The sequence below is a fragment of the Lactuca serriola genome, chromosome 5 (genome assembly GCF_051521515.1).
Source record: "Lactuca serriola cultivar US96UC23 chromosome 5, Lser_US96UC23_V15, whole genome shotgun sequence".
Classification (NCBI taxonomy): domain Eukaryota; kingdom Viridiplantae; phylum Streptophyta; class Magnoliopsida; order Asterales; family Asteraceae; genus Lactuca; species Lactuca serriola.
Window position 1 is genome coordinate 85,240,161 of NC_136412.1, and position 16,649 is coordinate 85,256,809.

At 39.3% G+C, this 16,649-nt stretch overlaps 1 protein-coding gene across 1 annotated transcript; it reads left to right on the plus strand.

Moving 5' to 3' along the window:
• The first annotated feature begins 844 nt into the window (after positions 1 to 844).
• LOI1 (Pentatricopeptide repeat (PPR) superfamily protein) lies at positions 845 to 3,837 on the plus strand. The gene is made up of 2 exons (XM_079000575.1): positions 845 to 2,498; positions 3,239 to 3,837. The coding sequence occupies exons 1-2, from the start codon at positions 913 to 915 to the stop codon at positions 3,702 to 3,704; spliced, it is 2,052 nt and encodes a 683-aa protein (XP_078856701.1). The 5' UTR covers positions 845 to 912; the 3' UTR covers positions 3,705 to 3,837.
• Positions 3,838 to 16,649: the final 12,812 nt, after the last annotated feature.

Below are 16,649 nucleotides of genomic sequence, written 5' to 3' on the forward strand. Positions count from 1 at the left end.
TATCTGTTGCATATGTCGACAAAGTGCGGTTGGGTTGAGGCAATAATGCTCTGTATGGAAACGAACAAACCTGGGAGCAAACCATACATAAGTTGTGGGCTGGGAAGGCAAACCATACTTATGTAGTGGGCTCGGGAGCATTCAAGACATGAGCTGTGGGTCATGAGGGCAATCTAGACTTGTGCTGTGGGATTAGGGGTAATCCAATCCAATGGCTGTGGACCCAATATGCATGATGTTATATGTTTGTGTGGTGGTATTTTCGGGGAACTCACTAAGCTTTGGCTTACAGTTTGAGTTTATGGTTTTAGGTATATCAGAGGATAGGGGTAAGGCGAATGTGTGATTCTGCACATCATCCTGAATTTTATTGACTCATGATTTTAGGATACTCTGATTCATGATTTTGGTTTTGGAAATATGTTTTTATGTAATTTAAGGCGTTTGGAATAATTTTAAAAATGAAAATTTCATTCATGATTTTTGGATGTTACATGTGGTGGAGTTGAATAATAGGGAATGAACCCTACAACTACAAGGGAAGATGGCGTTGGGAAATATGCACACGGTGAAGATGATAGAGTCAATCTCAGTACCGACATGGCCAAGGGCATGCCAACCGTATCTTTTAATTTTTGTCTGATTTGACATCGACCCGACCTATTTTTGTGTGATTTGGCATCAATAACTTCTATCAAGGGTCAAGGAACCATTTCAGTCGGTCACATTATAATTCATTCCTTTAATATATAGAAAAAAAATAAATGATCTTTTAAAACAAACATAATAACATTTTCCATCACATTTTCCTTTGATAAATCAACTCCATAGTCGACACTTAACATTTAAAACATTTCTAATAAAATGCCACGACAGAAACACCAAGGCTGCCAGTCATGAGTTCCAGTAACCATGGCGTCCGCCACCCTCAATACCCTCGCGTCGCTGCTTCAATCAGCCGTCTCATCCCGTTCCTCCGTCGTGGGTCGAGCCACACACGCCATGATCATCAAAACCATCGACTCCCCTTTTCCTACTTTCATCTGCAACCACCTCGTAAACATGTATTCCAAGCTCGACCTCCTCGATTCAGCCCAACTTCTGCTCTCCCTCATACCTGCACAAGATCGCTCCGTCGTCACCTGGACCGCTCTCATTTCCGGTTCTGTACAAAACGGCCATTTCTCCGCCGCCATCCTCCACTTCCGTAACATGCACCACGACTCCATCGCACCGAACGACTTCACCTACCCATGCGCCTTCAAAGCTTGTAACTCTCTGAGGTCTCCAGTAACCGGTAGACAGCTCCATGGACTCGCTATTAAATCAGGTCAAATACATGACGTCTTTGTTGGGTGCAGTGCCTTTGATATGTACTCCAAAATCGGTCTCAAGGATGATGCCAATAAGATGTTCGACGAAATGCCTGTGAAGAATCTTGCAACATGGAATGCGTATATATCCAACGCTGTACTTGATGGAAACCCTCGTAAAGCAATCGACGCTTTCATCAAATCAAGGAGGCTATCTGGAGAGCCTACTTCAATAACCTTTTGCGTTGTCTTTAATGCTTGTTCCGATGCCCTGTTTCTGCAAATCGGTAAACAAATTCATGCGTTTGTAATACGATATGGGTATGAACATCACGTCTCTGTTGCAAACAGCTTGATCGATTTCTATGGTAAGTGTAAAGACATAACTTCAGCTCACTTAGTTTTCAACAACATTAGCAGTCATAACGACGTTTCCTGGTGTTCCATGGTGTCTGCTTATGAACAAAACAACGAAGGAGAAAAAGCTTGCATCCTCTTTCTACAAGCAATGAGAAACAACATCGAGCCAAAAGACTTCATCATTTCAAGCGTTATCAGTGCATGTGCTGGGATTTCATCCCTGGAAACAGGGAGATTGATTCACTCACTCGCAATCAAATCATGTATTGATGGAAACATTTTTGTTGGAAGTGCATTAGTCGACATGTATGCTAAATGTGGAAACATAGAAGACTGTGAAAAGGTGTTCGATGAAATGCCTGAAAGAAACTTAATCACATGGAACGCGTTACTCAGTGGGTATGCCCATTTAGGACAATCAAACATGGCCATTTCCTTGTTTGAACAAATGAAATTTGAAGTGAAACCAAATTATGTTACATTTGTGTCTGTTTTAGCAGCATGTAGTAGAGCTGGAGAAGTGAAACTAGGGATGAATGTTTTTGATTCAATGAAATTAAGATATGGAATTGAACCAGGTGTTGAGCATTATGCATGTGTAGTTGATATGTTGGGAAGAGGTGGAATGGTGGAGAGTGCTTATGAGTTTATAAAAAGAATGCCTTGTAGGCCTACAGTGTCTGTTTGGGGTGCTCTTTTAGGGTCTTGTAAAGTCCATGGATATAATGAGATAGGAAAAATTGCTGCTGATAATTTGTTTCAATTGGATCCTCAGGATTCTGGAAACCATGTTATTCTTTCAAACATGTTTGCAGCTTCTGGAAGGTATAATTTTTTCTCAAAACTGATCATGATAATCTTTTGTCGTTATAAAATGATTTTGTAACACTTCAGTTAGGGGAATAAACTCTATAAGTTGTAACAAAAAAGAAATGTAATTAGAATGGTGTAATACATGAATAAATGAAAACACATTGCTAAGGTTAAATACATATAAGAGTAAATTACTGAAATCGTCCCTATGGTTTGGTCAAAAATTGGACATTTGGTCCCTAATTTTTATTTTGCACTCGGATCGTCTCTATGGTTTGATTTTGTTGCGTTTTTCGTCCCTATGGTTTGGTCAAAATTGCACATTTGGTCCGTAACTTTATGTATGCAAGAGACGAAAAACGGAACAAAATCAAACCATAGAGACGATCCGAGTGCAAAATAAAAATTAGGAACCAAATGTGCAATTTTGACTAAACCATAGGGACGATTTCAGTAATTTACTCTACAAATAATAACAATTACTATCATTGGTTTTTAGCTATATTACATTTCATTGCTTTTGTGTAAGATTTTTCTAAATATAATGTCCTCGTAAGAACAAAAATTAAAAGTACAACACCTTGATAAGAATTAAATTAGAATTTCAAATTACTAAAATAGTATAGTACGATGGTTTATATATTATGCCCAAAAAACAGAGATAAAGTAGTTTCACATTTCTTGCATTTAGTCGTATTGAAAACCAATATTTATGCAAAACAATCATTAATCTAATTATCCATTAAATTTAGGTGGGAGGATGCGAATCTCGTAAGAATGGAGATGAAAGACGTCGGAATAAAAAAATCCACAGGATACAGTTGGATTTCCGTGAAAAATTCCATCCACACATTTCAATCAAAAGACACATCTCACGAACAAAACCCTGAAATCCAATCAATGCTCACAAAACTCAAGAACCAAATGAAAGCAGCCGGATACATACCCGACACAAAATTATCTCTTTTCGATTTAGAAGAAGAAGAGAGTGAATCGGAAGTTTGGCACCATAGTGAGAAGATAGCGATTGCTTTTGGGTTGTGTGTTATACCTCCCGGAGTTCCCATTAGGGTTACGAAGAATTTGAGGATTTGTTTGGATTGTCATAGTGCGATTAAGTTTATTTCGGGGATTGTTGGGAGAGAGATTATTGTGAGAGATAATAATCGGTTTCATCGGTTTAAGAATTATGAATGTTCGTGTAGAGATTATTGGTAGTTAAATGTGTGAGTTTTTATGTTAGGAAGTGTTTGATTTATAGGTCTATGAGTTTGGAATTTATAAAGTTTCATATTGGATACATGGATATTACACAAAAATTATAACATGATATTTCTTTTGAGTTTTCAAATGATCGTGCACTTTCAAATGCCTAAACCATCACACAAGTATCGTAGGAGGGGCTAAAAATCACCGGTCTAAGCAAGATCATGTAGAATGCCATCATGGTACAAAGTTTCAATATGCATGAGTGCTACACAAGTCACAACACATCCAAAATTTGATGTACATTATCACCGATCAAAATCAATTTAAAATAAAAAGATTCGTACCAATTTCAACAACTCTTTATAAAAGTCATTTTTGTGAAAGCACCACTTAGTACATATAGTATTCCACATAGTTTATGCACATAATAATTGGAATCAAAGAAAGTATCAAAACAAAATACAATATTAAAGACATTCGTTCTTAGGTAATGAACTCACATTACAAGTATATCAGATCTTATAATCCACTTTTATAGATGAATATGAGGTCAATGATTATCTAAAAAAACCATTGTAAGTATATATGATAAACACAATTTACCTAGAGTTAAACACTAATTGGATTATGATTACACATATTAGAAATACTTGTAGCTTAGATAAAAGTCAATTATCCCATAGACCCTCTTATAATGTCCCAAGGTAACATTGGATGAAAACAAAGCATCCTCTTTTGGGCTTAGGATTTTTGTCTATTTTTTTGTGAAAATAAAAATTTGATTAAAATGAAAATAAACAATTAAAAAAAGATAAACCAAATTAAAACTTAAAATAATGATTTTGAATATATTATATATTTATTTAGTATAAATAAAATAAATTAGAACTTATTTGAGTTAAATATAAAACTAGTGCTAAATAGGCAATTTAGATAAAAGCGTATAATTGACCAAGATTTGACTTGACTAATTCTAGTAAGGACATTATTCATAGAAGTCTTGGTAGAAAAGGACTACTAATGTACATAAATACTAGCTAGTTAGTTGAGTCAATGTTTGGGAAAAATTGTTAGAAGTAAAGAAGTTAAGGGAGTAGATTGTAAAATGTTAATGTAACTACTAGGTTGGTTGTTTTTTTCCATCTTTTCCCAATCTCATTCAAATCGTTTTTCAAGGAAAGAGAGAGATTCATGATGTTTGGAGAAGCTAAGAAGAGATCTAGCGATGAAATTAAAGATTAGTTTAAGCATGCAAGTTAGGAACTCGATAAGAATCTATTAGAAAGACATAAACTCATTTCATCTCCCCCACCATCAATCTAGGTTTTAGAGGTTTCTTCAAATTAGAAAATTTTAGGGAACTATGATGTTCTGAAGCATAGATGGAGACATAATGAAGATTCATGTATTTCCCCGCATCAATTTCTTGCTTTTGAAGGTAGTCACCTTCTCTAATCTCTTTATCTCATAATCGAGGGTTTAGATTGGAGTTTGAATCTAAAATTTGACTTTTCATTTGAGATTAATAGTTGATTCTAGTGTTGTTTTAGCGATTAAGCTCCTAAACTTCATACAATTTAACTCTAATTAATCATGGTGGAGTTTGATGAGGAATTGTAAAGCTTGAAGCTCCATTCATGGAAGAATTATGGTGATTGGCATGTTGAGATTTTATTCAAAAATAGTCTAAACTTCATACTTTGGTTCCTCTCCGAAAGTTAGATGTTGATGTAGAATGTAGAGCAAAGCTCCAACTTCTCTAGGACACCAACAATAAATCAACTTGATGAAGATGCTAGTCTTGATCTTGTAATGATTTAAAACTCTTAAGCTTGAAGTTAATACAAAGTATTAACTCAATGAGAGTGTGAAAGTATCAACTTTATCTTCATATGAACTCAACCCATTAAGTGCGTAAGTGGAAAAAAGGAAGAAGGAGAGTGAGAGCATAAGATGAAGAATACCCTCATTTTTTTTCAAAGAAAAGGAAGCACCAAGACTAGCTCCTTATGCTCTAATTTATACTTGGAAAAAGTCAAGTATCGAGTACTTGGAACATACCCTTTAATCACTCCATGTAAGAGAGTAAGTGCTCGTACTTATTGTCACACCCCGCAAAAGCGGAAACACAAGATATGACAACGATACAGGTTTCATTGCAAAAGATAAAGATACATCACCATAATAGTAGTTAAAAGTTTACAACCCATAATTCAAACAACACAAAATACAAGTTTTCCAAAATGACATTGTTCAAAAGATAACTTCATAAAATAACTTCCACACGATGCAGCATGCTCTATGATGATGAATCTTTATACCCACTTACTTATTATTTCCTGAAAAAGCATGTAAAACGAGGGTCAACTATGATGTAACGCCTGTGTTTCCGGGCTTGTCATTAAAAGCAATGTAATAGTCTAGGTTAACCTTTGTAACGCATCTTGAAATAATAAAGATGTATTATCTGAATATTATGTGTTTGATGCTTAATTGCTTAGTTGTATGTCTTAATTGAATTAACAATAAAATAAGCGTCAAATTTAAAGTGTGAGATAAGCCTGATATCTTTGCATAAAGATGTAGTGGTCGAAACAAGGATTCCGAATATATAAAGAATGCCGAAATTCGAGTTATAACGAAGAAGTTATGACATGTCGAAGTTTCGCGACAGAACCGACAACGCTGAATGACGTAAAAAGTGAAATTTACATTAGAGTGATATTTAGCCCTAGTGATCTAAACGGATGTCGTAGAGTTCGTTAAACCGTGAGCGTGCATAAAAAGATCGTCCAAATCTGACTTCGTATGAGGAAGTTATGATTTTCTGAAGTTTCGACTTAGCAGTATGCAGCCTAAATACTCGATTTGAGACCGAGCGGTTTTTAGCCAAAACAATCTAAACGAGAATTGAAAGATCTCGTTAATTGTAGTGAAACGATAAAAAGATAGGAGAAAACGGACGTCGGATGAAGAAGTTATGAATTTATAACGGAGTTTTCTTGTCCCGGCTTACTAAAAATAAATAATAAAAATAAAGTCAAAATTAGCCGACAGAGTTTAAACGAAAGTTGTAGAGCGTAGTCTCACCTACACGTGGATATAAAGAACGTCGAAAACGGAGTTTGTATGAGTAAGATATGAATTTTTGAAGTTTATTAAATAATTTTGATATTAAATTTAATTATAAAATATCCGATATTATCCAAAGGGGGGAGTCAGCGACCCTATCCACATTACGCCCAGCGTAATTTAATTTACGCCTAGCGTAATTCGGGTTTCCAGCCCCCTATAAAAGGAAGTCGAGTGCAGCCGAGTTCTATTGCTCCATTCTTCCTTCCTCTCGCGCTTTTACCCCGTTTTACGTGCTAGAAATATCCCGAAGCCCCGATATTAATCCCGAGCCCCGAAGCAAGTCCTGAAGCCCCAAAGATCCCGAGAAGTGAGATTTCCGAGCCGAAGCTTTGCCCGCGAGAAGTCCGTTTTTTTGTGAAGATCTTCCAGATCTACCGAAGATTACTACTTCTACAAGTCGTAGTGCTGTCCGATCATCTTCTGAACAAGTGAGTGTGTAGTTACTTTCTTCTAACGCATAATTATGAAGTATTTTATATAAAATACGTGTTATGTGTATATTTTGTTGTTATATGTGTGAATGTATATTCACTTTCTTCTACCTCATAGATCTGATTTATTCACTATGAAATACGTGTTATGTGGGTGTGCCTCATCTGTTATGTGGAATATGTATTGATTGAACATGTTATACTGGTTTTAAAATATGTATAAAAATATATATTTTTATCTACTAATATGTTGGGTAGAACATGGGTAGATAGTTGATGTGTGATAAACAGATGAGAGGCCTCGATGTTGTTGATGTTGACCTAGTCATCTAGCGGAGTATGGATGACGACCACGGACTCTTTCTAGACAGTCCAGTGGAACGCTAGTAGGTTCATAACCTGTAGGTGTTATGAACGATGTGTTCATCGGTGTACTCTATCCCCTCATGGTTGCCTTTAGGATATCTATTGTTGAGGAAACCCCTTAGCAGTAATGTTCGTCCCGATGAAAATCCTAGATTGGGTCCCTTGAGATAGATGTTGTTTTAGGGACATAAAGTGAGGATAATGGGAATGGGTAATCGGGTTATTGTTGGTTGGAGAAAATTAAATATAATTATTTATTGTGGGTTGAAAACCCTATATGCTCACCAGGCTCCCAAGCCTGACCCACTAAGTTTATTCGTATTACAGGTAGTGGCGCGATGGCATAAGATGGATGAATAATCAAGTTGTTTTGTTTACAAGTCTATATATGTATATATTTGTTGAATGACTTGTGAAGTTATCATTTATGCTTTATGGTCTGTATCGGAACATGACATCCCGAGTTTTGATTATATAATGAAAATGCATCTTGATGAAATGCTTTGATAAATATTATTTTATCATATTTTGTTTTTGGGAACAAATTCCGCAACTCTTTTAAATCAAAATGATTTACTCTGAAATTATTTTAAAAAGGATAAATGAAATCGGTCTTTTCTGGCCGAGATTTTGGGGATGTCACAGTTGGTATCAGAGCATTAGTTTAAGCGAACTAGGAATTTGTAGGATTTCTAGACTTAAACTTAGAATGCTAAGTGAAGGTTGTTAGATGTGTGCCTGTTATATTTCAGACACGAGCACTAGTTTATTTTAGGAAAGTTGCCTAAAATGCTTTTATGTGCTAAATGTTATATGTTGCCATATATGATATTATTTGTTCGGATCTATGATTTGTTGCCGACCGGATCTGGAAACCTTATGTGTTTAGGATTCTAAGCGTATGTCTACGGTATTAGAACTAGCATGTAAATGTTTCGGAGTAATAAGGATGATTTGAATATCTATCATGAATGAGTATCTAATTTCACCTTATTCGGTGTATAGATCAAAAATGGTGAGAACAAAGAGTGACGTTGGAAACGCGGATGAAAACAGGAATCAACCACCAGTGATTGAGCAAATACCTGTTGTAGCAGCAGCACCAAAACCAATAACAATGGCTGGGGTGCAAGCCATGATTCGGGCTATGTTAGCCGAACAAAGTGATGAAATGCGACAGATGTTGCATGATAATAGGGACGAACCTATCATGCCCATCGAGGAACCTGAATTGATTCCCGAGCAATTGGAGGAAGGGAACAATAATTGCATTATGAGTCAAGTTGGGACTCAAGGAGAACGAAGGAATGACCCGGAAAGGAGAAACAACAAGGATGGGCGAATGTACAAAAATTTCTTGGGCGCCAAGCCGCCAAGTCTTTCTGGAAGCCCAAAGCCTGTTGAGATTATGGATTGGATCTCCGAAATGGAGATGGTATTTGAAAGTTACGACTGTAGTAACAAACAGAAGACTGTCTTTGCAGTTAGACAACTGAAGACTGGAGTCTTGAGTCAGTGGAAGTTGTTGGCATATACTATGCCACAAGGAGAAGCCCTGAAAATGTCATGGGAGGAGTTCTTGGAGCAATTAAGGGTGCAGTACTATTCGAAGATAGATCTGATTGATCTAAACAATGAGTTCCAAAGCTTAAAGAAGGGGAGAATGAGCATGGACGACTATGCTACTGCATTCGCTGAGAAGATGAAGTTATTTCCGTACCTAGTGCCAACAGAACTCTCCAAGATTGAGAGGTTCGCTAATGGACTGCATGCCGACTTTGGCCTGACATTCAAGATAGCAAACACTCTGAAAACAGTTGTTCGAGCAGCTAAGAATGTAGAGGCCCAGCAGAAGGAAAAGGGTCTGGAAAGGATAGAGGTTGGTGAAAAGAGGAAGTTCGATGGACCTTCGGGGTCCAACCAGAAAAACAAGTTCTCGAAGTCTAGTTCGAGGGGAGGAGGAGGCAAAGCGAAATGGTGCGAAAAATGTAAGAAGAAGCATCATGGAAAATGTGAGGTAGTGGCCACATGTTTTAAATGTGGAAAGCCAAGGCACTATGCCAACGAATGCACCCTCACTAAGAAATTTTGCTATGGTTGCGGTGAGAAAGGTCACATCTCAAGGGATTGCCCGAAGAAGAAGGAGGCAACTAGACCCAATATTCTGCCAAAGCCGAAGGTGAGAGCATTCCAGATGACACTGGAAGCTTCTAAAGATGAAGCTGATGTTGCTTCAGGTACCTTTCTCGTAAACAAATTACGTGCCCAAATTTTATTTGATTCTGGAGCCAACTACTCCTTTATTTCGCATGAATTTGGTAGAAAACTAGCTTTTCCTGTTGATAGACTAGATAATGCCTTATTAGTCGAAGTTGCTAGTGGCAAGTTTGTACCTGTTATCCATCGTATGAAAAACATCTTAATTGACTTTGATAAGTTAAAAACTAACTTGAAGATCGATTAGATCTTAAACAGGTAAAATAAAGAGTAAACAGCAAGAACACGAAAACAGTAAACAACTCAAGAATGGATCGAACAATGTTGAATGATTATAAAACAATCCTCAAAAGAGCTCGATGAAGAACTACAACTGTAGAGGATTAAAAGGTTTACAGGAAGGATGAAAGAAAGTATTCTGTGATCTATCGTAATGCTCTCAATCGATCTATCAAACGTTGACCTAATATGCATGCAAGCATATTATTATATAGTAAACCCTACATGCTCACGGTTGGACAGGCCCGAACCGGAGTGCAAAACTGGACTATAAACCGAGCCCAATGATGCAATACAAAATAATTCCTACGCTACCCAACAATCTCCCCCTTTGCGTCAATTGGAGCGAGATCATCACTTCTTGCTTGGGCCAGCAGCAGCAGGAACCTTCTTCTTTACAGTCTGAAACAGACGAGAGATAAGAGCAAGCATCGTTTGTCTGAATCGGATGTACCATTGAATCATATCGTTGAAGTATTTGATATCATCCGCTGTATTCTCTTTACACCGATGGATGATCTCCAGCACATGCTCTAGACAAGCAGTGGTATAAAGATGTTTATCCGCTAAGGCAAAGAGACATTTCTGTCCTTCAGCGCTAGTGAACATGACCGAATTTCGCCTTGGGTCAATCATTCCCATCTTCATCTGGTTCAGATCACTGGCCGAGCTAACAGGAGAGATCTTCGGTTTCTTCTTGAAGACAGTGGCAATCTCCTGATCCATAAGGGCTACCTCCATGATATAACATACCAACATCCTTTTGAGATGGTCTATGATCAGACCATATTCAGCTTCATTCGTCAAGAGGATGTTGTGCAGAACGATCCAGTCATGGGGGTTGAGGTTCGGTAGATCTGCTAAAGATATGAGATGTTCGGTTTTTGCAGACCCTTGGATCACCCTGAACCGAACGTTGATGAATCTCCCTTCGGTATATGGCTTCAAAACCCGAACGTTGACGATCTTCTGAGCTCTCCATGTTTGATACTGTGGTTGAGCGGCCTTCAGATAGAACTCGATTAATTCCCGATCAACCTCCGGATGAGGATGAGGGACTTCAGCAACGTTGGCGAAGGCGTGGAAGATAAACGCCTTTCGGGTTAAGGGCATGTCGAACTGCGAGTCGACAGATTTGTACCAGTCGAAGGAGATTACCGGTTCGAGCCATAGGATGCTCGGAGTATCGATAGCCTCCTTTATCATTCTCTCTCGAGTCCAAGCAGGGAAAAGAGTCTTCCTGCTCTCGAGGAGATCGTGGGCTTCTTTCTTCTTGCGTTCAGCTTCTTCAGCTTCTCGCGCCACACGAATGTTGTCGTTATCAACATTGCGACTATTTTTGCGTTTCAGCAAGTCAGCAATGGTTTCTTGATCATCTTCATCTTCTTCCTCAGCTATCTTATTTCCTTTATCCTTCACACCCGAACCAAAAGTTTGACTTGTAGGAGGAGGTTCGGTTGTGTGAGCAGCTTTTGAGGAAGGAGGTGGTTTCGATCCGGACTTCACTTCTCCCCCTTGTTTCGGAGTGGACACGAAACTAGGCAGCCCTTCTATTTTACTGAGGAGGTCCAGGGCAGGAGCAAGTTTTTCAGCTAGGGTTCGCCTTACCGAATGGTTCAGAATCGGATCGTGTGCTTCCAGGATGTTGGATAGGGTAGAGTGTACATCCGAAACACATGTCTTGATGACCTCCCGTTCGGATCGAAGAGCGTCAATTTGTTGCTGAGAGTTGGAAAGCTGAGCACTCTTGACCTTAAGGGCGGTGGTTTTGCTTGCAAGAACGTCCATCAACGAGTTTTCTGCAATGAGATCCTCTTGGAGTTTAGAGAGGCGCTCGTCGATGGAGGCACGAAGGGCCGAGTTGTCGTCACTGATTGATTGACGAAGGGTAGCAAACGACTTCAACTCCGTGGAGACGAACGTGGCCAATTGTTGAACGATTGGTTCCAACGTTGTCTTTGTAGCATCGACACTCTCCTGTAAGGACTTTAACAGGGAAGAGGCGTCAGAGAATAGTTTATCGACTTTTTCGGTCGCAGCCTCACATGCTTTTGTCGAGGCGTCAATGGCAGCAGTGGCTGAAGCGACGGAATCATGCTGAGCCCTGGAGAAGGCATCAACGATCTTCTGAAGAGCAGCTTCAAAGAGAGAGGATTGAGAATTGGAGGATGAAGCAATAAGCAGGTCAACCTTCTCATGCAGCTCCTTAAGATGTTTCTTCGTTACTGGAGCTTCCTCATCAGCGTCGCTTTGGACCTGAAACGGACTGTAGTAGACCGAATCGAAGGTCATATTTTCCCCTCCAAGGAAAGGGTTATCTCCGTCAGAGGCATGACCTGGAGATGGTGGTGGTGGTGAAGCTGGTGGTGTTGTGATATGAGTTGGTTCAGGTTGAGTGTATGCGGGGGTAGGTTCGGGTTGTTTTTGAGTGTGGGTAGGTTCGGGTGGTTGTTGGGTTTCGGTTGTGTTTCTAGTTTCGGTTACTGGTGGTGGTTCGGTTGCATCGGTATGAACCCCCGTATCAGATACGTTGGTTGTAACCTTTGCAGTAGAAGTTGTTGTTGTATCAGTGAAAATGGGTGGTGGTATAGGGAAAGAGGTTTGAGGAATAGTGGTAGTGGGGGTTATGGTGGGAATGGAAGTGGGAATTGTTTGAGTGGGAGAGGGAATTGGTGAGATATGGATTTCCATGTCAGGGGTAGGTGATCTGGGTGGGGTATTGCCTCTTGGAGGGGTTTCGCCTCTTTGAGAGCTGTCCGAATCCGAACTCTCACCTTCTGACTCACCGGAAGAGGAGGCAATTATCAGCTTTCGCTTCGGTTGAGTTTTGCGCCTCTTCTGCTGAGGGGACTGAGCAGGTTTAGTAGCCTTCCTCTTTTTGGGAGAAGGGCCTTTAGCCCCTTTCGCCACTTGCTTCCCTTTTTCTGCCTTTTTGCCTCTTGAAACAAGCTTATCGACATCATGTATAGACTTGATCATCTCATGTGTGAGTTCCCTCGGTCCAGACTGCTTGAACTCCTTGATAGTCCGGATGATCCTGCTGTCAGATGGAACATCGCCGTACATGGTCTCCGGAATAGAGCCAATGAAAGAGAACCTCGATGCATCTGAGACGATAATCTTCGTGGTATGGAATGTACCAATCGAAGACATCGATGCACCGGCAGCAGTGGGGACATCGTGCTTATCCATCGCCCATTTAGCAACGATGGTCCAGAACCTGGCATACGACACCTCAGAATGTCATGAGGAGGAGGATAAACTCTGGATGAGTTGTTGCCAGAGAACCAACCCATAATCAACGTTGACGCCGTTGTAAACACCATACATGATGGAGAGGAAGAGTCGACTGAAGCCGTCTGAACCTGAGCTCCGTTCTGAGAGACCCTTGAAGAGTACAGTGAACATGCCGTTCCACTGTGGCGGCAAACATGACTTTTTGAACTTAGCGACGGAGGTGAGCGCCTCCGTGTACCCCATGTTGTAGAACATGTTGAAGAGATGGCCCAACGGAATTGTCTCCGGATTAACCCTAGAAGGGTCAGCAGCAAACCCTAGCAATGAGCCAAATCTTTGCCTGGAAATCGAGGCTTTGTGATCAGAAACCTTGAAGAAGATTCTATCGACTGCTTTGTCATAATGTGCAGTCGCATAGATCTGCGATAAAATCTCCATGGGCACTGATTCCACCCGTGAAAGTGCAGGTGCGATTGGGGAATATTTCAGGCACTCGATGATCGGGAACATGTAGGAGTCGTACGCCTGAGGAGTTAAATCGATCACCAAACACTGTTGAGGGCGAATGGGAAGGATGTGGGAAGTAGCGTGAACTGACGATGATTTTGCCATTGTTGAAGTGGGGAAGAAGATAATGAACAGTTAGGTTTTCAGGGAATTGTGCTCTCTTGGGAATTTTGATGCAGTAAAGAGGTAAAAGGGAGAGGAGGTCGCCTTTTATAGTGGTTTGCAGGAGAGAGAAAAATCTGTTCAAATCTTCTATCGAAATACGAAAGGTTTTCTCCGGAATTTGACTGATGCGTGACAGTTAAGGTATGCGATGATCACGCATGAGAGAGAATGTCAGATTCCTTGGAACACGCCGCCCAACAAGCGCCGTTTCTGAAGAAACCATTTCAAATCCACACGCGCCTTTATGTGCCAGAGAGGAATCGCTTCAAATTCGCACACGCGTCTACAATGTCAGTTAAAGAATGGACGTTTCAATTTCGCATGCGTCCCCGATTTACCGCCGTTTGAAATTCAATCCATTAGACTCCCGCCTGAGTCAGCAACCCTTCATCTTATCCTTGTAACGGCATCTTTTGAATGATACGCCCACGTGGATTAATTTTGACCACGTCTTTTAATTAACCACCAATTCAATAAAACAGCCTATAATTATTAGTACCAGAATTTTGGAAAATCAAAGATTTTCGTGCTAAGGGTGTAAAAAGAAAAGAAATAAAGCAAATCTTTTTAGGAATAATTGTGATGTCATTTAAGACACGAAACAAATGATCCCGGGCACGAATCTCTTCCTTCAAAGTCAAGAGAGACCTTAAAGTGTTAGTGTGGTTTCCCGTTGAATAACGATCAAACACTTATTAAGAAGTGTTGAAAGGCGTCTTTTAATTAGGCTCCTTAGGGTGGCTTTAGCTTTGATTCAACAGTTCTAATCTTGAAATAAGATAGAAAGTGAACAAAGTACTTGTGAGACCGGTGTAGTCTGTTGAACAAGTAGGCATGAAATAATTTTAAAGTAACTGGTAAATATAAAATCTCAACAAAAAATTAAAACTGGATCCCAAGGGAAGAAATGTTATGGTGTTTAACAATTTCATAGGAATCACACAAAAGAAAAACTTGAGATTTTATGAGGATACGTCCGTCAATTCATTAGTGAAAACTTGATCAAATTAATTGTTCACCGTCAATTCAGATTTGGTTTTGAATTTTGGGTTTCACTCAGCTCGTAGTGACACGAAACTAAGATCATAAATACAGTTTTTGAGTAACCATAAACCTCAGTGGTAATTTCTGAGAGTCTCAAGGGTTACATTGATGAAACGAATTTAATGGAGAAATGTAATGGAGATGGTGTAAGAAAGAAAAGTACCTCTGCTATAAAAGTAGGACCAAGCAGAAAACTCTTATCTCATGTGAGAAAAGAGGTAGGTAGCGCTTGATTATAATAATTGTAATAGCCTAATTGGGAAGACAAGGTTTGTGTATACCAAGTCATTAAGGCTGTTATTCAGAATCTGATGAGACTTTGGTCACATACAACAGCATGCTTCTAGGGACACTTAACTAATCCATCAAATTCCCCATAAACGAACAAACACACAAATAAAATGAAAGACCAAAAACAAATAAAGAACAATATTTTTGGAGTTTTTGATATATAAAAAATTAAGTTAAAAAAATAAGATTCAGAAAGAAATTAAAAAGAGTTAAAAAAAAAAAAAAAAAAAAAAAAAAAAAAAAAAAAAAACTTTGTAAAATTTTGGAACCAAACCCGAGCGTTCGGTTGGTTTCGGTTTTGAAAATTTTTGGAAAACCGAACCCGAGCGTTCGGTTGGTTTCGGTTTTGAAAAATTTTGGAAAACCGAACCCGAGCGTTCGGTTGGTTTCGGTTTTGAAAAATTTTGAGAAACCGAACCCGAACCTTTGGTAGGTTTCGGTTTTGAAAAATTTTGGAAAACCGAACCCAAACCTTCGGTAGGTTTCGGTTTTGAAAAATTTTTAGAAACCAAGGAATTTAGACTTGCAAAAAGGAAATACTTTTGAACAATAAGATAAGCAATTTTGTACATGAAATTTACAACCAAGAAAACTACATTTGAAGTGATGAGCGAGTGCAGATTATTCAACCGAACCCAAACATTCGGTTTATTTCGCTTCTTCCGTTTGAGATCAAGAGGTAGTTTGTGGTACTGACTCTGATTCCATCATACCTAGCCCTTGTAAAATTTTGTTGAATGATGCTTCAGGAAGAGCTTTGGTAAAGACATCAGCCAGTTGATCAGTGGTTCTAACAAAATGTACTTCAACGTTTCCATCTTCCACATGATCTTTGATGAAGTGATACCTCAGTGCTATGTGTTTGGTTTTGGAGTGTTGCACTGGGTTATGACAGATCCTAATTGCACTTTCAGAGTCACAATATAGAGGGATCTTTTTCATATTGAGTCCATAGTCTCGAAGTTGACTCTGGATCCAAATCACTTGAGAGGTACAAGATGCAGCTGCAATGTATTCAGCTTCAGCAGTAGACAAAGACACACACGTTTGTTTCTTTGACTGCCAGCTAACCAACTTCCCGTCAAGGAATTGGCAGCCACCAGTTGTGCTTTTTTTGTCGAGTCCACAACCTCCAAGGTCTGCATCTGAGTAGGCTTGAACGAAGAAGCCTGAGTTGGAAGGATACCATAGACCAAGAGAGGTGGTTCGCTTGAGATAGCGTAGAATGTTCTTCACTGCAAGCATGTGAGGTTCGCGTGGGTTTGCATTAAATCTAGCACAG

Bases quoted from the DNA above. Each gene is read 5' to 3' on its own strand.
- LOI1 (XM_079000575.1), top strand. From the start codon at position 913: ATGGCGTCCGCCACCCTCAATACCCTCGCGTCGCTGCTTCAATCAGCC. The intron at 2,499-3,238 runs GTATAATTTTTT...CATTAAATTTAG, and splicing joins ATGTTTGCAGCTTCTGGAAG to GTGGGAGGATGCGAATCTCG.